The sequence below is a fragment of the Carcharodon carcharias genome, chromosome 20 (assembly GCF_017639515.1).
Source record: "Carcharodon carcharias isolate sCarCar2 chromosome 20, sCarCar2.pri, whole genome shotgun sequence".
Classification (NCBI taxonomy): domain Eukaryota; kingdom Metazoa; phylum Chordata; class Chondrichthyes; order Lamniformes; family Lamnidae; genus Carcharodon; species Carcharodon carcharias.
This window is the reverse complement of record NC_054486.1, coordinates 30,667,721-30,694,997: the sequence shown is the minus strand read 5'-3', so window position 1 is coordinate 30,694,997 and position 27,277 is coordinate 30,667,721. Positions and strand designations below refer to the sequence as shown.

The window sequence follows — 27,277 nt, the reverse complement described above, 5'->3', positions numbered from 1 at the left end:
ATGAGCAACACCAAAAATGACGATATCTCGGTGAAGGATTATACATTTTGTGGACACACTTTAACGATTACGATGTTTAAAAGAGCTGCTTTAGGTCTTTCTGCTTATGTCTGGGGACCTGTAAGTCTAGTATTGTCAAACATATTGTTTGAACTTAAAAATAAATTCCCGACCCATTGCAAGGCCTTTCCAATTTATCGCTGCAGTTTTGGCCACACTCGCTTGGATTAGAAACTGCTTTAAGTGGGTGCATAGCCGCAGAATCAGTTCCCAGTCTGACTCCGAGCCAGATTATCTGGGTAAATGACGATGTAAATTATACATCGGCCTCCCCAGCTGCAACCATATTTTGAAACTGAACAGAATACCCGTGTTGTCATTGAGCATTTAGGTTGTAGTAACCACTTCCATTTTGTATCAACTAAACGTTTCATATCTAGTTACACAAATAGTTCAACACACCGTCGACAAACCATGCCATTTGGTTTCGCTATGTGTCCCCTCTAAAAAGCGTTTGGCTGATGCCAGCGTCCTGCTTCTACAACATTTTTCGCTTCCCGCTCAGAGTAATCAGCCATTCGCCTCAGACGGGCAGGGCAATGCAATATAAATGCAGTCTATTTCCTTATTTTAAATTCCGATTTCATTTATTTTCGGATCCCGGCTGTTAAAGATGAACAATTTGAACACAAAAGGAATAGGGGGTGCATGGCAAAAGTGCGATTAGAACACTCCGCTTTTCATTATATCTTCCTCCTTTTTTTGACATCTCTTAGAGCCCGAACTCACCACTGAAATCAATAAGTTTGGTTGTGACCTACCTGAATGACTCTGTCAAGGCTGTTTTTCTACCCATATGAAATTGCTTAAGTGGCCTTTTAAAACTCCTCCCCCAATCATATCTTTCTCTTTCCACAAACCGGCCTTTTCTTTCTCTTCTCACATTGTCCTTGTTCTTTGCGTACTTTGTAAAGTGGTTAGCACAATGAATGTTTCTTTTGTCAGGCAGTTGTTCTGTGTCAGTACTTTCATGATGAGAAGATTGATTTTACTGGGAAGAAGGTGCTTGAACTGGGTTCTGGCACCGGAATTGTGGGAATTTTGGCGGTGCTCCTAGGTAAGTTAACTTATCTTTCACTTTTGAAGTGAGAAATACAAATTCTCACTGATAGTAAACTTAAAGGTATAAAGTGAAAAAACATACTTCATTGATAGTGACTTTTCGATATGTTTAACGTTCCATTTGCTATCCTCCTGACCTCTATAGTTACTGTTCGGAGTGAATATTCCGACAGATATTAATGTTAATGCATATCCCCATATTATCACTCGTAGTACTTTCCTTGTTGCCATATACAGTGCATATGATTAAATACTATTCAAAGCCAATTATTACTCTTTGTAATCTACTCAATAATCGATCTACATAGTTCCTATCCTTCGATTACTATTCATATCGTTAACTCTGCAGTAACTAAGTATTTATCGTCTGACGTCAAAACATAATTTTAAATGTGTACCACAGTCATAATCTATTGTGCTTACAACAATGGTTACAAGTTACAGTGCTTAGCTGTCAATTTACAATTCATACTGGTCATCCCTCTAATTTCTGCTTCAAGCATAACTTTCTATAGGCACTATTACGATCTCCATAGAGATTGATAATTTTTGAAAAGAGATTCGAACTTCCAGTTACTAGTTAAAATAATGACAAGATGTAACATTGTAAAACATTTACTGTAACAAATGACTAAAATACCATTGACAAACCATTGTTTTCTTTTAGAAGCTAATTTATATTTTAAACTACAGAAAGGAATATTTCCCTTTAATATTTGTCACATATCATATTCCCCAGGCAATTACAGTCTTTATACTAGACAGTTCACAGTTGCTCCCAACTTAAGGGGATCGCAAATCCCCATTTCGTCGAGTAGTAAATTTGAGTGAATGTCTACAGGCATTTGCTGCAGCTTTCACAGTGTCTTAAATCCAGGGACAGCAGTGAAGCATGTTCTGATGGTACCTGAACTCCTAGCCATACCAGAAAAATCTCTCAGAATCCCTAGAAGGCTGCAGGATGTGTCTCTTTGAGTAGAGACCATCTCCCTTCTGCATCCAGATGTGGTAGCTCACAACACCAAGCATCCTTTTTCTCTCAAACACAAGAAATATAGCCTCTGATAACAAAGATTGTTTGGCCAGCAACTGGGTCACTATATAGATAGGGAAAATCTCAGGAACCCTTTCCCATAACTGCTCTGTCTCCTTGATCTCACTTGGCATCTCAGAGACAACTGGGGAAGCCACTACCTTAGCCCCCATCAAGTCATTTCCAAAGAGCAATTTAACCCCATCCACAAGTAAACTATGGACAATCCCCATAGTTACGGGCTCAGACATTAAGTTGCACTGCAGGTGCACCCACTACAAAGGTTTGGGTATGTACTCGCCCCACTAATACTGTTCACTAAAATCATGACATCCTAGTGGAAAGATCATGCCTTTCCCCAGCAAAAGGCTTTGGGTAGTTGCTTTATCCTTAAGAATGGCTAGTGGCTTACATGCCTCACGTTGAGGGGTAGGGACAAAAAGTCCTGGTAACTCAGAGTTCTTAACAGAATTACCTAGAAAAACTCAGCAGGTCTGGCAGCATCGGCGGAGAAGAAAAGAGTTGACGTTTCGAATCCTCATGACACTTCGACAGAACTTGAGTTCGAGTCCAAGAAAGAGTTGAAATATAAGGTGTGTGTGTGTGGGGTGGGGGGGGGGGGTGCGGAGCGAGAGAGAGAGAGAGACATGGAGGGGGTTGGTGTGGTTGTAAGGACAAACAAGCAGTGATAGAAGCAGATCATCCAAAGATGTCACCAACAATAGAACAAAAGAACACACAGATGTTAAAGTTGGTGATATTATCTAAACGAATGTGCTAATTAAGAATGGATGGTAGGGCACTCAAGGTATAGCTCTAGTGGGGGTGGGGAGAGCATAAAAGATTTTAAAATATTTAAAAATAATGGAAATAGGTGGGAAAAGAAAAATTTATATAATTTATTGGGAAAAAAAAACAAAAGGAAGGGGGAAACAGAAAGGGGGTGGGAATGGGGGAGGGAGCTCAAGACCTAAAGTTGTTGAATTCAATATTCAGTCCGGAAGGTTGTAAAATGCCTAGTTGGAAGATGAGGTGTTGTTCCTCCAGTTTGCGTTGGGCTTCACTGGAACAATGCAGCAAGCCAAGGACAGACATGTGGGCAAGAGAGCAGGGTGGAGTGTTAAAATAGCAAGCGACAGGGAGGTTTGGGTCTGTCCGCAAGAATGACCCAAACCTCCCTGTCGCTTGCCATTTTAACACTCCACCCTGCTCTCTTGCCCACATGTCTGTCCTTGGCTTGCTGCATTGTTCCAGTGAAGCCCAACGCAAACTGGAGGAACAACACCTCATCTTCCGACTAGGCACTTTACAACCTTCTGGACTGAATATTGGATTCAACAACTTTAGGTCTTGAGCTCCCTCCCCCGTCCCCACTCCCTTTCTGTTTCCCCTTCCTTTTGTTTTTTTTCCCCAATAACTTATATAGATTTTTCTTTTCCCACCTATTTCCATTATTTTTAAATATTTTAAAATCTTTTATGCTCTCCCCACCCCCACTAGAGCTATACCTTGAGTGCCCTACCATCCATTCTTAATTAGCACATTCATTTAGATAATATCACCAACTTTAACACCTATGTGTTCTTTTGTTCTATTGTTGGTGACATCTTTTGATGATCTGCTTCTATCACTGCTTGTTTGTCCCTCCACGTCTCTCTCTCTCTCCGCACCCACCCCCCACCCCAACACACCTTAAACCAGCTTATATTTCAACTCTTTCTTGGACCCGAACTCAAGTTCTGTCGAAGGGTCATGAGGACTCGAAATGTCAACTCTTTTCTTCTCCGCCAATGCTGCCAGACCTGCTGAGATTTTCCAGATAATTCTGTTTTTGTTTTGGATTTCCAGCATCCGCAGTTTTCTTGTTTTTAACTCAGAGGTCTTGTTCACCTCACCCACATCCACCACACTGCCTTTTTACTGCTGCGGTCAGAGCCATAGCATTGTCTGCTGTGCCCCTTCTCCCGCACTTACCTGGTGCACCCTAACTAATCCTTTGGGCTTTTCCAAAAACTTCCAGCAATCAGCACAAAGATGTCCCAGCTTGTTGCAAAGGAGCACATAGGCTAAAATGGTAGGTAAGAATAGGAGTGACACCTGGAAGCCTGAGGAGAGATCCCACTGCATTTCCAGCTTTCTCTTTTCGCCCCTGGCTTTCCACCCTCCCAATTTCCATCCTTCTTAGGCTTGTCAGGGTGATGGATAAAGAGTTTCCCTTGGGGTAAGGGCTTGTGGACAAGCTCAGTCAGTCACCTCAGTTGCTTGTCTAGCTTTTGAAACCTTTTGGTTCTCCACATATGTACTTTAGAAGTAGGGAGTGAGATTTTAAATTCTTGCAGGAGAATTAACTCAGGTTTTTTTTGTCAGGCCTCTAATTTTAGTGCCACATCCAGTGGTTGAACTTATGTTGTTTGACCCTTTCAAACTCTATATAAGTTTGCTCAGTAGGTTTTTGGAGGTTTCAAAATTTCTATTAGTTTCAGGCACTAACTCAAACAGAGGCCTTTTTTTGTCATCAGTCTGCAGAGGTCTCCCACAAAGCATGATATTAACCTTATGGGCTTTGTCTGTTCCCCTGCTTTGCATTAGCAGTGTCCAGTTTTCAGCAGAACATTTCATTTGCCTTGCTATTTTCTCAATGAAATGAAAAATGCCTTTATGTCCTTCTCCTCAGGTTTTAGGATTGCTTGGACAAGTTTAAAATTCCAACATGTGAATAAACCTTCAATTTGCTCTCTCTCATGCAGAGGTTTAGTCTATCTGTAAGCACTATAGTAAATTATGGAGAAAAGACTTATGAATGGTCAGCAGTGAACTTTGGTCAAGATGCAACAATGCCTAAGGCATCAAGAGGGTGAGTGTGCTAACAGGACTTTCTCAGTGAGCTCACAATCTAGATAGAATGATGTTGAGTCACAGGCAGTGCACTCATCAGAGGCCAACAATGCCTGACCTACTGGAATTTCTATCTTATCAAGGCCTCCCTTGTGTCTTGGCCATCCATGCATTCTTGCGCAGACCTTTGCACCTCTCCTTCAGGATGTTCCCTCTCTGCTCTTCGCCCCCATCAGAGAAATGCCTGCAATCCTGTGTTTCCTCTTCCTCCAGTGCATCCCCTCTCTGAATGGTGAGCACGGTACACAATGACCATCAGTGAAACTCTGGATGGCATGTACTGCAATGCTTCTCCTGATCTATCCAGACATTGGAAACACTTCTTTAGGAGCCCAATTGTCTGCTTGATGATGGCCCTGGTAGTTCCATGGCTGTTGTTATAGCTCCTCCTTGGCTGTTCTAGGGGCTCTCACGGTATCATGAGCCACCACTTCAAAGGGTACCCCTTGTCACTGAGAAGCCAACCATCCAGGGCATCAGGTCCATTGAACATGGCTGGCACCTGTGAGTTCTGGACAATGTAGGCTCTTGCCAGAGTATCATGATCATACCTGCATGATTCTTTGATTGTGGTCACATACCAACTGGACATTCAAGGAGTGAATATACAAGGCTGGCCTGCTAGGACCTATATGGTGACATGAGTGCAGTCCATGTCTCCCTGAACACCGGGGATACCTGCCATCACTGCAAAGCCTCTGGCTCATTCCAGTTAACTGTGGCGGTCAATTAAAATTGCAATATACTGACCTGCCCTTCAGAATATTGCATGTGCAATGCACTGGTATGCAGGAGGCTTGATAAAGCCACTGAAGTCTCCAGAGGCAACCTGAAAGGATCCAGTGGCAAAGAAATTCAGTGCAATAGTCTCCTTTATGGCCACTAGCATTGGTGACTACCCACGCAGTTTGAAGCTATCTCCCCTGCCAACATCTGAGAGAGAGAGATAACTGTGACTCTGAAGAGCCTAAGTCTCCTCCATCAAAGTGTCTCTGATATTTGGAGGTAACTTATTCTCTGCCTATATACTTGGTTGGCAGCACAAGTCCCAGCTCTGTGCCTCCGTTGTTGCAGCATTGTGTCTCCATCAGCTAGTTGCTCCGGTCCTGATCTGCTATCCTCATGCACCATCAATGACCATCTGGCCTTCTTCCTCTCCCTCTCAATCTCCTCCTTTTCCTCACTGGCGGATATGTATCCCACAAAGACCACTATCCTCATGTCTGTACAACTAAACAGGCTGAGGTACAGTTGACGACTTAAATGCACCATTTCGCAGGCTAAATGACACCTCAAAACAGCAAAGGTATCCCTTCGAAACAGCTTCCAGCAGCAAATGCTAGCAGCATTCACAGCAGCTTGAACTACTGAAGTCAAACTAAGGACCCAGCTGGTGACTTTTAACCCACCCTTACATTCTTTCAGTGAAAAAAAATCCCCAATGTGTATTATTCCAGTAATTTGCCAAATTAACAAGCTTAACTAAACAATTAAATTGAATTTAAATAAGGTGGGTAGGCAACCAATTTCTAGGCCTGCCCACCTGCCATATTATTGCATTTGGACATGATGTCGGGAACATGACCCAGTGTCATCCTACCTGATAATACATTGGTGTGGACACAGTAGAGTTTTCGCTGCATATTATTCAATTTCAATTCATCAGTGAACAATGCCTTTAAACTGTTCCAAGTTATTTCACTCTGTCCTAAAAACACTCTACACTTGAAAGTGGACATTTTGGTTAGTATGGAATCAGTCTAGTACACAAGAAAACTGTACTGGTGTTTTTAAATTATGACCAAAAGAGAATAATTTCCACTTCCTATTACACTTGTTTGTCTATGGTTTCAAATCTTGGATGAGCCCCCTAAAATCTGTTATGACACAGTCAACAGAGGTCAACTGACTCCTCTCTCTGTCCCACTCCTGAGGTGGTTGTAAGAGAGTTTGAATTTAAAAGGGAAGTGATATTGCCAATTCTTTATATAGTGCTAAAAGTCACTCAGATACAGATGCAGAAATTACAGAAAAATGTTTAAAAGAGTACAAGCATGTGCAACTACCCACTAATGCAAAATTCATGTGCACACAATCACCAATTCCACCCCCACCTCAAACATGCAAAGAAAAGTAAAAATCTTCAGAGCATCAGATATTAAAAACTTGACCAAGTAATAAGTAAATGCAGAAAACAATTATTTACAGAATGTCCAGATGCTTATGTACAGCTGAAGGGTCCAGATCCACAGTATCTGCTGCTTCTTGGGGTTTCTCACTAGAGACAGTGGTGTTGATTCAGAATTATCCTTTAAGAACTCTGTTTGCAGCAATGATGTCTTCTGGTGGGTTTTCTAATCACAAACAGCTGAGCTTTGATAAGAGTGGTTTCAAAAGAAAGATATTGAGTAAGCCTGTTGCCTCTGTGGCAGTCTCTTTCCATGCTTCAAAAATCCAGCACCTATTTTCTACCCAAGAGCTGGATCACACAAACTCTCTCTGTTAGCTCCATAGGCTTTGCATCTCCATAAAAGCAGCTGTGTCTTTCGCAAATACAACATTGTAGCTGCTGTAAGCCAATGTCCTTTGCTTAGGAAAAGTTTTCTTTTCAAATAAATTCAATACATATTGATGACATCATAAATTACTATTTTATGTAATACATCTTCATAACATTTCATTAGAACTGTTCTGAAGAAAAGTCATATTTGGCACAAAACAGTAACTCTCTTTCTCTCCAACAGATGTTGCCACACCTGCTGATTATTTCCAGCACACTTTTTTTTTGCCTTTTCTCTACATTGATCACACAAAACTGCTGCCTGTCTGCAATATTCATTGATTTGTAAGGAAGCCCGTAACCTGGTCTCAACAATGATCTCTTCCCTATGGAAATGTAAAACACAGTAACATTACATCCAGGTAGAAATGCTGAATACATATTCTTCACCCCAACTGTTTTCATCTTAAAAGTAAATGAACAGTTTACAGCACAACTGTTTAGAACCCAAAACTATCAACACCCTTCTGTAACTTTGGAAGACTCAGTCTACGTATTGTAAATTCAGAGGCTGCTGTCATTATTTCCAAGTGTAAAAGCATTGCACCTTCTCTGCAGTAAAACAATCTAAGCCTTCCTTGATCTCAAGAAATCAAACCCAGGCCTAATCTCAGGCAGACTTCAGAACAGGTCACATAATCCCCTTCATTTGCCCTAATTTTAAATATTGTGCCCCAAAATATAATCTTATAAATCTCACAATTGTAACACCTCCCCCGCCACCTCTAGAGTGCAAAGTCGTCACATTCGTCACAAGTTTTCATAAACACTATCCATAATATAACTAACATTCTACACATTTTAAAAACTAACTTATTACGTACTGTACAAGTAACATTCTTCCCCATGCTGTCACATTATCCATTACACAGTCCATCCCAGCAGCATCACAATGTTTATACAGTATCAATCAAATGCTTGTAACAATTAGGATTTAAAGTCCTTTTTAACAGTGAATATTAAAGCCCTTCCTCTCAAATGACACAGAAAATGGTTTTGTTGCCAATAGCTCATGATGCTTAACGTTCATTTTGTTTCCTTGTCCTTGGTTTAAAAAATGGCACAATTGATTCAGTATGGGAAACTTTCTCAAGAACAATATTGCTGACTTCTGATAGTCCTTCTGGCTTTTGAATACCAACAGGTGTAAATTGTAGTGTCAGAGAAATTTCTCAGTCATAATGCTTTTTTACCCTCTGGACTCATTAGTCAGCCTGTGAAACATTTGGCCCAAGCTTTAACTTTGATCTCAATTTTCCTTCCTGGTTAGAAGTTTTTTTAATGTCTAAATCCTCAAAAAAAAACGTTTCAGCTAGGCAACCATCTGAGTCATATTTCTCCCATTTAAATGCAGGATTATGGTTCTCCTTCGCTGCTTGAAGAATCTGATTGAGATTATGTTTATGTTCTGATTAAAAAATAGCAATAATTTTTATGAGCTCTCACAGCTTTCAACACTGTTACTGTTTTTTTTTATCTTCCTGTTCAGTATGAGCATTGTCCAATTTTTTTCCAAGCAAGAGCCACAGTTTCTGTATTTTGGAGTTTCATTTTACATTAAAACTTTAATGTGCTCTCTAATTTCGCTGCATCAGCAGTAACTACAAAGAAGTCATTCTGCTTCAAAGCATTCTCTCTCTTTGGTTTTCTTGCCTGGAGCACTGCTGTTCTGTTCTGTTCTGACACCTTTAGCCTAAGACCAACGACATGTTCAAAGCAGTCAGATTCAGTTTGTTTGCATTTGATTTTAACTTTTTATTGCCACTCAGAGGTTTCAAGCATTCTTTACTCTAAGAAATCTGAGCTTTTGATTCTTTGGAGACATCTTTAGTCGAAACAGTACTTTCTACAGCAAAATAACAAATGCTCCCTGACTTCTTTGCTATAGTGTCAGTTTCAATGGACTTGCTTACCATCTCAAAGATGGCAACATTCTATCTCCCGTGAGTTCATTTCCTAGCATGAAATAAACACTGTTAATAGGCAATTCAGACACAATTCCATCAATAACTGAAACATTGACTAAAGCACAGTTTACATTCACTCTACATGATGGAAAAAGTGAACAATTTCCATTAATATCCCATATCAATTCTGTCTTATTTAGTGAATCCCATGGAGAGGAATTTGCATCTTTTGCAAACACCAAGTTTCGAGACAACCCTGTAACCTTAAGGATAACTATATTTTGGCTCCTTTGTGAGACAAGAGTGGAATTACTGCACCCTAAAATTCCCATTATATTTTATGCTGTGATTTGCACCAACTGTAAATACATTAGATGGTTTTGGTTTGTTACCGGCACCAACTACTGTTACAACATTCTCTGAAGAAGCATTGGGCACTCCCACCAAAGCTACTGCCTTTGGTTTCAACTTCCAACAGTCTGCTTTCACATAACCCAAAGTAACATTTTGGTCTCCTTGAATTATTTTTCATCTCCCACACTATCTCCTTCACTACCCTGACAAACATTGTCTTTTCAGTTTTGCCACCCCCTCATTGTGTAATATTCTATCATAATCAAGTCATTTGTCTCTCCAGCTTCTCTGTGTTTGCAAACAATGGTTTACTGTCACCTATGTTTTTGTGGAATAAAGCAAAGTTATCAGCTAAAACAACTCCCTCCCTTATGTTAGAAATGTTATGGTCTTCCAGGTGGAACTTGATTCCTAAAAGAATACTGTCTACAAATGCATTCATTAGCAAAAGCTCTCTAAGTTTTTCAAACTCCTATTTGATTTTCATCAACCTATATCATCAATCAAACACCATCTCTTTTTATCTAGGAAATTCCACAAAAGTCTGGTTCTGTCCCTTGCTCAGATGTTAAATTTTTTTGTCCACAAGCCTCTGGAACTCTCATAATCACTAAGCACAGCAATCTCAAATGTGTCGAAACCTGCAGACTGTTCATCAGAATGAGTCAAATAAACTGCCAATGTTTTTTCTATTGAAACATTTTGTAACAGGATTGCCCCAATTTCTGTTGCCCATGATAACTTCATAGGAATTGTCTAAAATGATATAAATACATTTCAACTCCTTTCTCACTGAATTTAGGCAATAGATGAAAATTGCCAAAAACCAGGAGGCAAATCTGACCCATCGTCAAATCTACCTGTTACCCCCCTGTTCATGTAATTGAAGACTTCTTCTGTACAGTTAAAATTTCCCAGCTTTCCTTTCCTTTTGCAGGTCAAGACTTTCCCTTTCTTTTACTCTTAAATTAATTGAAGTTTTCACATTTCTCCTTTTTCGAACTCAATTTTTTTGCTTTTCTCTATCACTTTCAATTTCAAGGGGCAGAATTTCCCCCCGTTGGTTGGGTGGGGGGGGGGGGGGGGGGGGGTGGAGTTCAGGAGCGGGCACGTGAAGGCGTGCTGCCCATTGACACCCCTGATTGGGTGCACACTGCCATTTTACGTGGGTAGGCCAATTAAGGCCTGCCCAGCGTGACGTCTGCCAGGAAGCTGTGTTGCAGGGGGTGGGGGGTGGTGGTGGTGGTTGGGGATTTCCCTCAGCCGCGAGCCTACTCATCTCCCTAAGTGTTACCTCAGGGAGATCGGTTCCACATTAAAAAAATGTTAAAAATACAAAAATAAAATTTCCCTGATATGTTCCCTCATGCGACACTGTCACATGAACTGGGACATGTCCATCACTTTTATTACATTTTTAAAAACCTACATGAAACCTCATCCCACCCGTGGATGAGGTTTCATGCTTTCTCTGCTTCCCACCAAGACTCCCGGCCTGTCCGCCAACCTTAAGGTTGGACGGACAGGTCCATTAAATAAGTTAAGTACTTTGTCAAAGGCCTCAGTAGGCAATTGACAGGTCGGCAGGCACACAGCTGATTCGGCTCAGCCCCTGCCGACCTGAAAATTGAAATGACGTGGGGTGATGTCAGGAGTTCTGCCCAATGTCATCCCACGTCATTTTATGCATCGCCGAGTGGGCCCCGCCCACTGGGAAATCCTGGCCAAAGTTTCTTCATTTATGAGTCCAATTCCAGTTGTTTCATTTGCAACTGTACTCTCGTCAAGTCAACCTGCGTTTTATCCAATTTACCTTTTCCTTGCTCCAAGAGGAGGAAACGCAGTCACTAGAAGGGTTGAAAATAGATAAGGAGGAGGTATTGGATAAGCTGTCAGTACTCAAAGTGGATAAGGTACCGGGACTGGATGAGATGCATCCAAGAATATTGAAGGAGGTGAGATGGAAATTGCAGAGGCATTGGCAATAATCTTTCAATGTTCCCTGGATTCAGGGGAGGTGTGGAGGACTGGAGAATTGCAAACATTACGCTCTTGTTCAAAAAAGGTTGTAAATATCTGCCCTGAAATTACAGACCAGATCAGTCTGTACCACTTCGGTGGTGGGGAAACTTCTAGAAACAATGGGCAGAATTTTACGTCCGTTGGTCGGGCGGACCCAACCCACTTGGCGGCAGGCAGGTAGCCAAATGCCGCTGGCGAATCTGGCTGCACCACCATTTTCCACAGGTGGGTCAATTAAGGCCTGCACCGTGGCTTTGCGACTCCCATGGAGAACGGGAAAATAGTCGCGGGGGCGGGCGGCCTCAGACTACCGGTTCCAATGGGGAGCCGGCAGCCTGTATAAAGAGTGGACAGGCAGCCTGCTTGAAGCAGTGCACCATAGACAGAGAGGTAGAAATGCTCCAAGGGAGGCAGAGAAGGAGGAGGTGGAGGAGGAGGAGGAGGAGGAGGGTGACAGGCTGCAGGAGATGCCAGCAGGGGTCACTGTGCACCCAGATTCGCGGATGCATGTGTTGCTGTCCTCCTGGAAGAGGTGGGCCAGCGACGTGATGTTCTGTATCCTGAGGATGGGAGGAGGAGGGCACCCCATGTTATCAGCCATGCATGGGAGGAGGTGGGCGAGGTTGTAAGTGCCCATGATGACGTCAGATGCATTGGCGCACAGTGCCGAAAATGCTTCAATGATTTGCTGCGCTCTGGACGGGTAAGTACCATGTCTGTCTGGGCTATTTGAGGCAGAAGGTAGCCTTAGCCTTTGCCCCCACACCACCCCCCCCCCCCCACCATGTATGGCTGCCGTTACTGCATAGGGCATCTGTCGCATGCTAGGTGGGCAAATGGGTACTGACAATGCTTACATCAACCTTAGTGGTTGAGAAGAAGAAGGGCTTTCTGCGCAGCATATGTTGGTTTCTGTGGCATTTGAGTAGTTTGGGGGCAAGCTGCAGGGGAGGCCAATAGACACATACTCAGAACTCCAACACATGTCATATTGATGGTAATGACATGGTCTAAGGGGTGCCTCAAGGTCCTTTGGGCAAGTCCCATCTGCCAGCATCAGCGTCGCACCTATTTGATCCTCTTTCCATGGGCGCTAGGACCCGTGTGCTATTCAAAGTGATGGATGCCAAAAGTGTCCAAGGGGACCATTGGGTGAGGGGTTCGGGACCAGCCGTACTATCTTCTGGGGACTCATCACTAGTAGGTGTGGACAGGAGCTGTTGGAGGCCTCAGATGGCCCACTGTGGTTAGGGTGTGGCATGTGCGTGCAGATTACATGAGTGACCTGCCCCAATAAATCCTCTTATGTGTTTTGCAGGCAAAAAGTAACCACAATGCCCGGAAGCACCTGAGGATGGTTGGTGGGCACGCCCTCTCCAGCGCCCCACCCCATTCGAGGAGCAGGCCATGGGACTGGGCTGGAAGCAGGAGGCCAGGGTGGCTGGGGGCGGTGAGGCTGGTGTCCAGCGGGCAGGTATTTGAGGTCCACAGTCCCATCCAGTGTGCCCACCATTCAAACCACTGATCATTGCTGCAATTGTTAATGCTGCAACAATGCTCATTCACTGACTGAGACATTCTGACGTGTGGGTCATACAGGAGGGACCCTCGTCCCCTTGAGGAATATCCTCTCCACCACCTTCCAAAGTCACCTTATCCCATTTGTGACCACTATCACCATGGTCTAACATGCCATTGGATTGCCACTGCACACCTAAAGACTTATTCCATTTTCGGGGGTTTGGGACCTCCTGTACCCTTCCAGCCAGTGCGCCCACATTACTTTGTCCAGAAGGTCCTCAGCACCTCAGCTGTCAACCTCATGGCACTCAACTTAGATGAATGCCACCACGTTACTCATCCCTGCGCCAAGGGGAAACGTTGCCTTCTGGCCACCCAGTCTATGCCCCTCCTTACAGAATGAAAGGCAATAATATGACCTCTCAATCTCCTGAGTTTGGCGGAAAATGACACAACTGTTTGAAATATTTCCTCAGCCGCGCAACTATCCAGGCCACAATGCATCCACCTCTCCCCACTCCTCTGGTTCTTTACAAGCCATGTGCCATTCACGAGGCCATCTAACCATGTGCATTTAATGCTTGGGGCCCATGTTGACTCATCTGGACCTCACCTATGTTTTTCTTTTAAGGGTGAGCTACTTATGTGGGTGGGGGCGAAAGGGATGAAAGATTGAACTGATTGTATGCTAACTGATGCACTGTCCTTGTTGATAATTTCAGCATCACCACCAGAGGTGACCCGCACATTCTCAACGCAGCCCCCAATCCACGCCTAAGGGGCAACATGTGCAACTTGCGGCACATCATTTCAGCCAGCCAGGCACCAACGCAAGCACACACACCTCGGTGGGGAACTTACCGTTGGCTAGTGTCCCAGGTCACAGTGGAGAGGGCGCATCGCGATCGCTGGAGGAGATGGTTGGGGCAGAGAGTGCTGATGGCTACAGCAGCCGGAGGGCTGCAGGGGACGAGGCACATGCTGAGCCCAGCACTGATGATGTGCCTCTGGAGTTGTCCCCATTGCAGCAGCTGCAGGAAAGGCAGCAGGAAGTTTGCATCTGGCAGGGTTGCATGAGGGAATGGTTCAGTTGCTCTCTGCGACGGAGGAGTCTAGGCAGAGTGCACGTGAAGAATCCGCCCTCGGGGCACAGCATCAGGATTCCTTCAACGAGAGATTAGTGACTCTCACAGAGAGGGGTTTCCACCAAATGGATTAAAATATGATTGGGTTACGCTCTAACCTGCAAGCCCTCACAGCTGTTCTGGCCACAGGTGGTGTTTTCCATTATGGAAGATGTTGTGGACACCAAGTGCCAGCATTTGGTGAGCAGGGAGGTAGTCGTGGACCTCACGTCAGCACAGCAGCTGCCTGCCATCCCTGCGAGCTCCTCTCATGGTGCTCCGGCTGAGGGCAGCAGCTCCTCTGCCCCTCTGCCAGTCAACATTGCTTCCGTTGAGGCTGTGACAACTAGGGAGGTGCCAGTTCAGGAGCTGGCCACTCCCTCCCAGGTGGGGCCATCACAGGCTCCATGGGCCAGAGGACACCCGCCAAGATCACCTAGGCCAATAGGACAGCAGAGTCAACAGGCTGTCTCACAAGCCACTCCGAGAGATGAGGCAGCACATAGCACCCGGAAAGGAAAACATAAGGCACCTTCGGCACTCCCCGGGTATGTCACTGGTGATTTTGTGTTGGCCTTAGAATAGGGACCCCTTTTTGTAACATTGACGAATAATCATGTTGGCTTTAATTTTGGACAGAATAAAGTCCACCTTTGTTACCGTGGCTGAGCGTCTTTTCATTATGGTGCTTTTTCCATTTTCACAAAATTATCATGAGTGTTTGAGTGGAGATTGATGTTTCTGTACTAAGGCCTTACTTGCAGCTTATAAGGTGGAAGAGGTAGCACCTAAGTGCCACGTGTGGAAGTTCCAGGCAATGCTGCTCCTGCTGATCCATGTGTGTGGAGCTAGCTGAAGGTTCTTGGGATTAACTTGTCCCGGCTGTCCCTGCCTCCTTGCTGTAAACACGGGTCGTCGTTGTGGCCTTCATCATTGCTCTGTGCTTCCTCATCCTCTGAGCCACTGCTGGATTCATCATGTGCAGCCTCATCCAGGGTGTCAAGGTCTTCATCGTCAATTGCATCCTCCCTTTCCAGCGCAAGATTGTGCAGGGCACAGCAGACTACCACTATCAGAGAGACGCGATCAGGGGGGTACTGGAGTGCGCCCCCTGAGTGGTCCAGATAATGGAAGCGCATCTTGAGAAGACTGATGGCTCTCTCCACCACTGCCCTTGTGGTGCCCTGGCTCCTATTGTACCAATGCTCAGCTTCTGTTCTTGGATGGCGTACTGGCGTCATGAGCCACCTTCGCAGAGGATAGCCCTTGTCACCCAGCAACGAACCGTCTAGCCGAGCCAGAGCACTGAAGAGCCCCGGCACCTGAGAGTGTCTGAGGATGTAGGCATCGTGGGAGCTGCCTGGGAACCTTGCACAGACTTGTAAAATCTGCATCCTGTGATCGCACATTATCTGCACGTTCATTGAGTGGAAGCCCTTCCTATTGACAAAGGCACTGGGCTCACCTGCTGGCACCTTGATGGCCACATGTGTATAATCTATAGCACCCTCGATGCAGGGAATCCAGCAATGGCTGAAAAACCTCTGGTTTGCTGTGCCTGACTTGTGTGGTCGCAGTGGAAGTGGATAAAGGTGGATACCCGTCTGAACAGAGCGTCTGTAACCTGCTTGACACAAGTGTGGACAGCTGATTGGGAGACACCACAAAAATCACCCACCGAGTCCTGGAAGGAACCAGAGGCATAGAAGTGGAGGGCAACTGTGAGCTTCAGAGCCGCTGGCATGGGGTGTCCTCCCACACAGTTAGGGGAGATCTCAGGGCCAATCATCTGACAGATATAGTTGACTGTCTCCCTTTAGAGTCGGAGCCTCCTTCGGCAATGCACCTCAGTCATATTGAGGTAATTGCTTCGTGGCCTGTATACCCTGGCAACAGGACAGTGGTGTCGTCTGTGGCCCCTTGCACCTTGGACAACCTTTTGGCCCTGCGCCCCTTGTGCCTGGACACCCAAAGGTGCCTCCCTTGGAGGCTGATTGTCCAATCCTGGCCTCCTCCTGACCCTATCCCTCCCTTCCTCCTCAGGGAATCTGCCTCCACTGGAGTGGTCAGGCTAAATGGAGGCCTCCAGAAAGCTGCATGGCTGAAAAAGAATGCTGTCTGCAGAATGCTTTCACTTTACACAAAAACCTCTTAGACATCGAGAACTACTAACAATCACACAGGTATGTTTTAAACACTTTCATCAATTATAACTTAGTGAAAAACATGAACAACCCCTCTAAGTCCACATATCCCGGCATTGCAAAAGTTTTCTTAAATAATCTCCTACCCGCCTTCCCGTTGGGCCCGTGCGCCGACCCGAAGTTTGCACGGGTCCCTCAAAATCATACACAATTGGCAAGTTATGGGGCTTAACGAGCCCTTCAATTAATGGCGGGTGAACTGATCGTGCCTGCCCACCAAAATATCACGATGGCACGCGCTGATGTCAGCGCACGTCAATTTACGCACTGACGTGCGGGCTACACCATCCGCACATCAGCCGGAAAATTCTGGCCAATAATTCAGGATAGAATTAATAGTCACATGGAAAAATACAGTTTGATTTGGAAGAGTCAGTATGGATTTATTAAAGGGAAATTGTGTCTAACTTACTTGGAGATTTTTGAAGAGGTAACAGAGATGGTTGATGAGGGCAAGGCCATTGATGTGATGTATATGGACTTCCAAAAGACCTTCAATACAGTATCACACAACAGATTTGTGAGAAATGTTAAAGGTCGTGGGATAAAAGGGATAGTCACAACATGGATAAAAAATTGGCTGAGGCATAGAAAACAGAGTAATGGCTTTTGGGTGGGAAGGTGGCTTGTTGTGGTGTTCTCCAGGGGTCAGTATTCGGACCCTTGCGTTTCTTGATATATTAAATGATCTAGATCATGAGCACTGCACAAAATTGTGTGCAATCACCTCTGAGTTCTCCTTGAAGTTGAGGTTAACAGGTTCAGTTCAAGCCTTTTAAAAGGTAGTTGTAAATCATGTCACTTTGAAATCATGCCGACAAGGGATTTAAATTTGGTGTGGGGGTATGATTCCAGTTTGTGGCCATGGTAATTAGATGCAATTTTAGTACAATTAACTTCCAGATGATCAATAGCAGGAAACATGGCCCACCATTGACTGGGGGAGGGGATAATTGCGCCTTGGATTTACAGCGCCGGGAATTACATCACTGGGAAACACAACTGTGGCCTTCTCATGAGATTCTCCAACCCATCACCGAATAGGCCTGCAGTGGACAGGGGTGGAAAATCCCAGCCTATATGTTATTACTTATGCTATGAACTCAGGTTTACTTTTCACTTCCCCACAAGAGTTCCCTTATACATTACACGAATCCTGAAGATTCATTCATTCTTCCTGGGATCAATTGAGAGGTATGCCACAGTCCTCTGGATTATACTTGAAATATTCTAAGCATGCCAGCTTCCTCTGAGATATGGAATTTCATGGGATCCTTCCATTCGATTTTGGCTAAGCAATCCTTCAAATGCTCTTCAAAATGTTATGACTTCTCAACTCAAACTTAGGCTTCAATGCATTCTCAAAGCTAACTTTTGGTTTTCACAATGATATTTACTGTAAATTTCTTCTTCTAGCTCTAAGCTAGGCAAATCTTCCAGCTTCTTTACCCCTCACTAATTCCAAGTCTCTAAACTGATTGACCTTGGCCACAAGCCTAACCCTGTTTCACTGTGAGGACCACTGTAGATTTCTTCCTATAGCTACAAGCTAGTTAAACCTTCCAGCTGCCTTTTCCCTCACAAAATCCAAAATGAGCTCAAGTCCCACCTGCACTCCATGCAGTAAATGTTAAAGTTAGTATTTTCTTTGCTTACGGTGCAGGCCTGACTAACAATCATCTGCTATTGGTTCTCTGTGAGATGCAGTCTACACCAAAGCAAAACTGCAACTGCCTGATTTCTGTGCAAACACCCAGATAGCTTAAGTAAAAGAATCTCCCAGCCACACACCAATTCTCTATGTCAACGTAGCATACTTTGGGGTGTGCTCCAAAAATTTAAATTAATTATTTTACCTTCAACACAACTCTTTGATTCTGTACCCCATAAGAATAATGTATATTTATAATTGCCCTAAGTCCCAGCTTCCACTGAGAAGTCCAGAGATGGGTCACCCATTGCTTAAGTATTTTTATTCCAGTATCACTCTGATTTGTAAGATAAACAGAGGTTAAGTAAACCTTGGCTTGTTCAATTTGCTTTTACATTAGGATTGTTTATCAGATTTTTTAATCAGGCTTTTCCATTTATCTTACATTTAGCCTTCTAATTCCTAAAACTAAAAGTTATATTCTAAAGCATATGAATCATGAATGAGATACCCACAATGCTAGAATAAATACCATTAACAAAACAAAAACAGAATTACCTGGAAAAACTCAGCAGGTCTGGCAGCATCAGCAGAGAAAAAAAAAGAGTTGACGTTTCGAGTCCTCATGACCCTTCAGCAGAACTGAGTAATATAATCATATAATTCTCCCAGAATACTTGGAAAGCTGCAGTCTCTTCGACTAGAGAATGCCTCCCTTCCGCATTCGGCTGTGGTAGCCTGAAAACTCAAGCAGATATTTTTTCTGCTGACCACATAGAACTGTGCCTGTTTGCGATATTTATTGATTTGTAGGGAAGCCTGTAATCTGATCTCAATTAACAAAACACTATTTTCTTTCCATAGGCAACTTATACTTTAAACTAAAGAAAGGAACATCTTGCTTTTACACTTATCACACATCTCACTTCCCAAAGAATTACAGTCCTTATAGCAAACAGTCCATGGTTGGTCCCCACTTCCAGTTGGTTCCTGTATCCCCGTTTCATCGAGTCATAACTTTGAGCGACCATCTATAAGCACTTACCTCAGTTTTCAGAGTTTCTTAAATCCACCACCGCAGTAAAGCCTGTTCTGATAATTCTTCTTCCCCTTAGCCATGACAGGACAAATCTCCCAGAATACTTGGAAGGCTGCAGTCTCTTCAACTAGAGAATGCCTCCCTTCCGCATTCGGCTGCAGTAGCCTGAAAACTCAAGCAGACATTTCTTTCTGCTGACCACATAGAACTGTGTCTGCCTGCAATATTTATTGATTTGTAGGGAAGCCTGTAATCTGATCTCAAAAATGGATACCTCTTGCCTCTTTCCTATAACATCATGAAACAATTTAACCTTGCACCCAGGTAGAAATGCCAATTTGCTTTTATTCAACCCAACTCTTTCACCTTTGAAGTGAATGGATAGTTTACAGCATAGCTGTTTAGAACCTGAAACCTTCAACATCTGAGATTTTGGAAGACTGTGTCTACCCAATATAAATTCAGAGACTGCTGACATTGTCTCCAAACATAAATATCTTGCACCTTCTTCAAAGTAAAATAGTCTAAGGCTTGCTTTGATCGCTAACAATCAAACATCCCAAGCTTATTGTCAGGCAGACTTCAGAACTGGGCACATGATCTCTTTCATTTACTCTCATTTTACAGATACAATTTTAAAACACAATAACCTTATAGACATCACAATTGTAACAGATCTATAAATGATGTTCACTGCAATAGTTAATATTCAACACGTGGCTGTCTATAATTAATATTCATTGTATTTACTCCTGTAACAACTATTCATACTGCAAACCACTATAATTATTATTCATTGTGCTATCCGCCTATAGCTACAGTTCATAATTCGAACAGGTCATTATACGCAAGCTGTTTTTTAAATTATTTCTGAGTTACTCCTATAATTAACATGCTTAGTTATGTGGCTATGTCTGTTAGTTATTATTCATATTGTGGACTCCTATAATTATGATTGCCACTATATTGCTATTTATATCATTGACCCCGAAAGTTGCACTTCATGGGCCTAAATCTTATCCCTGCTGCTACCATTGATCAGACAAAAAACAGTACACTTACCTGGTTACATTTAAAAATGCCAAACATCCAATGCATCACACAGAACTCCTCACTGCCGGAATCGAGTTGAGATTTGTGAAGCATTACAGTGCAAAACACACGCCCCCTTTTTTACCACACTAGCTGCTATTTTCTGGTAAGTGTTTAAAGGTTCAGTCTTTTAATAAATCAGAGTGCATTAGTGAATAGGTGAGTGAATGGACGAATGGCGGATGTACGGATGGGTGAGTAAGGTGGGTAGATGAGTAGTTGGGTGAGTGGGTAGGTGGGTAGATGAGTGAGGTGATGGGGTCAGGTCAGGTCACAGTGGGGCGTGGTCAGGTTGGTGTGGTGCAGCAGCATGGTCAGGCGATCGGGGTGGGGGCAGGGGGTAGCTGGGTGTGTTTGGGGGTGTAGTCAGGTTGTGGGGGTAGTCGGGTCTGGTTAGTGGTTTGTGGCATAGTTTGGCAGGGAGTAGACATGGGGGGGGGGGGGTGGTTGGCGTGATTTGTGGGGGGGGGGGGTGGGGGGGGAGGTTGGGGAGGGGTGGAGGCAGTGGGGGTGATCAGTTGTGGGGTTACCCAGATGTTAGTCAAGGTTTTAAGCTGTATTTCATTTCTTGGGATAATTATCAAGGTAAGTCCTCTGGATTTGTATGAGTCTAAGTCAGGGTCAGAGACATTCGCGCAGGGTCCTGGGCAGCAGAGGAATTGCCCACTGGAATTATAAACTTCCAACACAAGTCTGCATGTCACGACTTCCGTAGAGTCCTGACATGCATCTTTGGTTGTACGTCAGGTCTCTGACAATTCAGAGGCCAGAAGATTTGGGCCATTGTGTTTACAAATGTCATCATTACAGTTTACACTTATAATGACAACTTATAGCCATTGATTATGTTAACATTACTTCTTTTGCATATTGCTGATTACAATTCCTACTGTGGACTCCCCTAATATAAGTCATATCCAATCACTATACTGTTACTTGTATAGTTAATTTTCATACTGTGGCCGCTACAATTACTATTCTTCACATTTGTCCTTCAAGTTTCTATTATTAATGAATAAGCCTATTTTAAAAAAAAAATTATGTTTATTGTACCTATAACTGTGGTTACTGTCGCTATTCCACAATTTTTAATTTAGACTTCTAAAATATTTACCTGAAACAACAGAACTGACTCCCTTATCACTCACACAGATCACCTCTCTCCCAGATACTCCTCTGACCTCTCTTCTGCCTGTCTGAACACACTGACTATCCCTGACAAAACCTGACCGCCCGAATAGTTGGTCCTGATCTCCTGACTAAACCTCGGCTCACTGACTAACCACCCAACCTTAACTAAATACCCCTTCTGACCATGTGACACCCCAACCACCGAACTACTCCTGACCAGACCTGATTAGCCCCCGACCTGACCACAACTCACAACCCAACCACCCACAACCCACCTACCACCTCACTCCTCTGCCCCCTCACCCATCTGCAAAGCTACCCACCCACCACTTTACTGACCTACCACACCTTACCTACAATACCCTCTGACCACCTCATCCACCTGCCACCCAACCCAAGTACCTCACCCACCTACCACCCTGCCCAATGACAATCGCATCCACCTGCCACCCTACCCACCTACCACATCACCTACCTTCCAGCCTACCTACCTATCCTCCTGCCCACCTGTCACCCTGCTCACTTACCTCTATATCCCACTACCAGCCACCTCACCCACCTGCCACATTGCCCATACTACTCACTCGACATCTCACCCATCTGCCATGCCATCCACCTACCACCTCACCATGCTACCCATCCACCTACCATGTTGCACACCTGCCACCTCATCCACTTGCCTTGCTACCCATCAACACCTCACCCATCTATCATACCCACCTGCCACCTCAACAACCTGCCACCCCATCCACCTACCACCAAACCCACCTACTACCATACCCTCCGGCCACCTCACTCACCTGACTCACCCAGCTATCACCTCACCCACAATTTACCCTACCCAAATACCACCTCACCCACCTACCACCCTGCCCAATGACCACCTCACCCACCTGTTCCCCTATCCACCCACATCACCCACCTCCAAGCCTACACTGCTAACAATCTATCCACCTATCCCCTCACCACATTACCCTACCCATTTACCACACTACCACCTCACCCGCCTACCAACCTACCACTATGCCATACCACCCTACCCACCTGTCACACTAGCCACCTGCCACCAAATCCAACTACCACCTCAACCACCTGCCACCCTACCCATGCACCAGCTCCCCATCTGCCACTTCACCACCTGCCACCTTAACCACCTACCACTTCACCCACCAGCAAGCCTCCCCAGCCACCACCTCACCAACCTGCCAACCTACCTACTGCCATACTTTATGACCATCTCACCCACCTTCCACTATATCCACCTATCACCCTATTTACCTACCACATCAACCACCTTCTACCCTACCCACATTACAACCTAACCACCTATCCCATCACCCAGCTGTCACCCAACCCATCTACCACCTTACCTCACTCCCAGTTCAACCTACCCACCTGCCACCTCACCCACCTGCCATGTTAGCCATTGACCCCTCACCCATCTGTTACCCCAGCACCCACCTCAACATCCTGCCACCCCTACCACCTTACCCCTCTGCCACCCCATCCATGTACTAGCACACCCATCTCCCACCCTACCTTCCTACCACCTCAACTACCTTCCTTCCACTGGCCACCTACCCATCTACCACATCACCCCCGCCATTCTACCCACCTCACCCAGCTGCCACCTCATGCACCTGCCACCCTACACACTTGCTACCTTACCCACATCTCATCCCACCCACATCCCACTTCACCCACCCTACCCCACTTACTCATTTACCTCATCCAGCTACCTACCCTGCCACCCAACCCATTCACTCATTTATCCACTCCTTCATGAATATTCATCCAATCACTCAGCTTTGCACTGGACATTTAAGCATACTATCGGGCAGGTAGTTCCATAAAATGGGGGGTGTATCTGGTCTTCCCCCGATGCTACAGCGCTATGACGGAGCTCTCCAATGGATGCTGCGCTCCACATTTCAAGAGAAGCTGGGCTCAGAAGATCCAACAGGATATGCAGAGCAGCTCCACGGAAGATCTGGGTTAATATTGCACCTGACTTTATTTTTAAAAACAGGCTGGTTTCAAATTCAGAACATTTGATCAATTGCCTCAATATTCATGACAATTTTCCCCACAGCAGTCAATAGTACTTATTTCCCAGGATTTTGTGATACTGATGAAGGTGAAGCTGCCAATGTTCTACATAATTACTCCTCTGAAACTGAGGGCAATGACCAGAGTCTGCACATGTGCAGTTAAATGTGGAGGTCGGGAAGTTGCTGTCAGTGATTCTATGCTACCCCATGGAGTGCACTTTTAAAACTTCAAACAACCTCACCACCCCCTTCCTGCCCCACAAACCCACACCCTTCCAGCAGACTGCAATCAAGGACATGACTGAGCTGAACGGAAGGAGCCTTTAACTTTACTGTAAAAATCCTTGAAAATGTCACAGCTTGCTGAATAAGTTGTAACTGGGTTTTTAATAGCATAATAAGTCATAAATACTGATGAACTGTTCCTGAAAATAATGCTTCTGGAACGTCAATTTTTTCCATAATTATGAATATGTTTTTAAGATATTGGCCCAAATCTCCCTGTCTCCAACTTGTCGGAGATGGGAGTCTGCAGAAATCAGGATGCACAGACACACAAGAATTTCCTGGGAACTTTGAACTTCTGATGGGCTGATTCCCTGCTGCCCAAGAACTCCAAGAATATCTCTGACCTGAGCTCAAGGTGGAGACTTGCGCTAGATAGGTGTTACTTACTTGGGTACTTAGACCAATATTAAACTGAATAACAATTTCTGGCTAACAGCTGGACAACTCCACAACTGACTTACCACCCCACCCCAACCCCTGCCACAATCACCCCTCCAACTACACAAATACATTACTGACCCAGCTATGCCCCCATCACGACTACTCCTGACCATCAGACTAGTCACCCCCCCCCACCACCCCCCACCACGAGCTGATATGGCTATCCATTGACCACCCGATTACCCCGACCCAACTACACCCCGATTAGATCCTGACTAACCTCCAACCACCTGACTACCCCCAAAGCAACCTATTGCCTGATCACCTGACTACCTCTGACCTGACTTCCGGACTACCCACCTACCAACCTAACCATCTCATTCACCTACCTCAACCACCTACCCACCTCACCATCTACCCAGCTCACCCAGTAACCCACCTACTCACTTCACCCACTCAACCTATTCACGAACCCACACTCATTCATTACAAGACCTGGGCCTTTAAAAACTTACCTGAATATGGTAGCTAGTGTTCTTAAAAAGGGGATGGGTCATCTCCTTTCCCCAACTCTATTACCATTGCTGGACTTTCCCAGATGTGTACTGCCTATTTCTTCTTCAGCCAGGATCAGAAGGCCCCAGAAGAAATGGGCAATATCACTGGGTTGCTAAAAATTTGCATGCACTGGCAATGCACCCAGCATTGCTGCTGAATGGAAGATCTAGATCAATATGTTATAATTTTTAATGATATTTTAGCTGCTACCTTAATCAGACATATCTGTCTGAAGCATCTATTATGCTCTCTGTAAAACTTTCATTGGAAGTGAAAAGAATCAGTGTGTTACTATTACTCAATCCTCTACCACCAACGTCCTAGGGGTCAACATTGGCCAGAAACAGAACTGGACCAGCCATATAAATACCATACCTGCAAGAGCAGGTCAAAGGCTGTAAAATCTGCAGTGAGTAACTCACCTCCTGACTCCCCAAAGTCTGTCCACCATTTCCAAGGCACAAGTCAGGAATGTGATGGAACGCTCTCCATTTGCCTGGATAAGTATGGCTCCAACAACATTCAAGAAACCCAAAAGAGTCCAGGACAGAGCAGGCTGATTGATTGGCACCCATCCACCACTTTAACCATTCAACCACTCCACTACTGACACAGCGACAGCAGTATGTGCCATCCATAAATTGCACTGCAGTAATTTGCCAAGCTTCCTTCGCCAGCACCTTGCAAAACAGCAGCCTCTACCACCTAGAGTGACAAGGGCATTAGATGCTTGGAAACACCACCACCTGCAAGCTCCCCTCCAAGCCACGCACGATCCTGACTTTGAACTATATTGCTGTTCCCTTCTGCATTGCTGCACCAAATCCCAGCAACGCCCTTTCTAACTGCACTGTTGGGTGTAACCTACACCGCATGAGCCGCAGCAGGTCAAGATGGGTACCAAGAAAACCTTGATGGCAATTTTAGGGCAGAGCAGCTGACATCCCATGAGCGAATAAAAAATAAACATCCTGGTGTGCCGTGTTCAAGAACACTTTAATGTGTTTGAATGCCTACCCTTGTTGATGATAACTGAACGGATGGGGTCCATTTGACTTGACGCCAGGTTCAAATTGATGTCCAGAAAGAGGACCTTCATGTCAGAGTAACCAGAAAATTTTAGTTGGTAGCTTGCTTCGACTTCAACGGCAGAGCAATCCCCTAGCCATTGCCCACGAAATCTGGGCCAATATCTGTTTTTTAAGCTACATTAACCAAATAGTGTTAGGGGGAATGCGAATACAGATTTTGACTCCTTTGCTGACCATTGCATTCTGTTTGCTTCAGAATGAACGCTTTTATTACGCCAGGTTAAGATATCAAACATACTTAAAAGCTGAGCCCTGTTTTTCCTTATTTCGGAAGAAGATATCGCGACATAGGCGAAGGGAAATCGTGTCCAGCAGTACTCAATTTCAGGCTCCAAAGGACAGCTTTCGGGTCAATCGCTTTTAGTGGGTCTGTAATGACACAGTTTTGTAACTCTAATATCATAACACTTTTTGAAGTGCCCATAGACCTGAATGTATCCATATGATCAGGCACGGGAGAATAGCGATGTTAAAATAACGAGAACATTGGCTCCCCGACACACCTGCATAAAAAAAGTAGAATGGTTGCTGCTTCCTCTTTTTTTCTTTTAAATTGAATGATTTTGGAAAGGTCTGATTTTACCTGAACTTATTTAAAACCTACACTGCAGTCAGTGTATGCAGAGCAGGTGCGTGTGGGCTACCGGAACCCCTTCAGTACATGGGCGCTGTGCTGGACGGGGGCAGGGAGGCTTCCCCCTGCTTCTTTGGGTCAAGGCTACTTTGTGTCGAATGGTCAAAAGGAGTTACAATTTCCTGTGATAATTTTACTATTCTTTCTCTTCGGGTGACCACAATGCACGTTGCAACTCGTGCTTGGTAGAATCATAAGGTAACTTCGATTACTTTCTTTTTTTTTGCCAGGTGGACATGTCACCATTACGGATGTACCAGAAACGTTGAAGCAGATAGAATACAACGTTAATGCTAACATCCCAGTCACCTCCAAACACCGTTCAAAAGTGCGTGCCCTTCTTTGGGGTACTGACCATCTTAACTTTCCATCCGACTTTGATTTCATTCTGGGATCGGATGTTGTTTACAGCCCAATGCACTTTCCAGGTCTTTTAGCGACAATTCTGCATTGTTGCAATGAAAACACCACAATTTTCATCTCTACTAACATGACCGCCAGAATGGGGTCCGAGAATTTCCACAAGGAGCTAATACCAAAGCAATTCAAAAGCGAGCTCGTTCGTACAAGTGGGATGATTTGTATTTACAAAATGAACAAGAAACCCACGAGATATTAG

General features: G+C 44.6%; 1 protein-coding gene across 1 annotated transcript; it reads left to right on the top strand.

The window, feature by feature from the left end:
- LOC121292303 (EEF1A lysine methyltransferase 3-like) lies at positions 1 to 27,277 on the top strand. The gene is made up of 3 exons (XM_041214153.1): positions 1 to 120; positions 1,006 to 1,117; positions 26,889 to 27,277. The coding sequence occupies exons 1-3, from the start codon at positions 1 to 3 to the stop codon at positions 27,275 to 27,277; spliced, it is 621 nt and encodes a 206-aa protein (XP_041070087.1).

Bases quoted from the DNA above. Each gene is read 5' to 3' on its own strand.
- LOC121292303 (XM_041214153.1), top strand. From the start codon at position 1: ATGAGCAACACCAAAAATGACGATATCTCGGTGAAGGATTATACATTT. The intron at 121-1,005 runs GTAAGTCTAGTA...TTCTTTTGTCAG, and splicing joins CTGCTTATGTCTGGGGACCT to GCAGTTGTTCTGTGTCAGTA. The intron at 1,118-26,888 runs GTAAGTTAACTT...TTTTTTTGCCAG, and splicing joins AATTTTGGCGGTGCTCCTAG to GTGGACATGTCACCATTACG.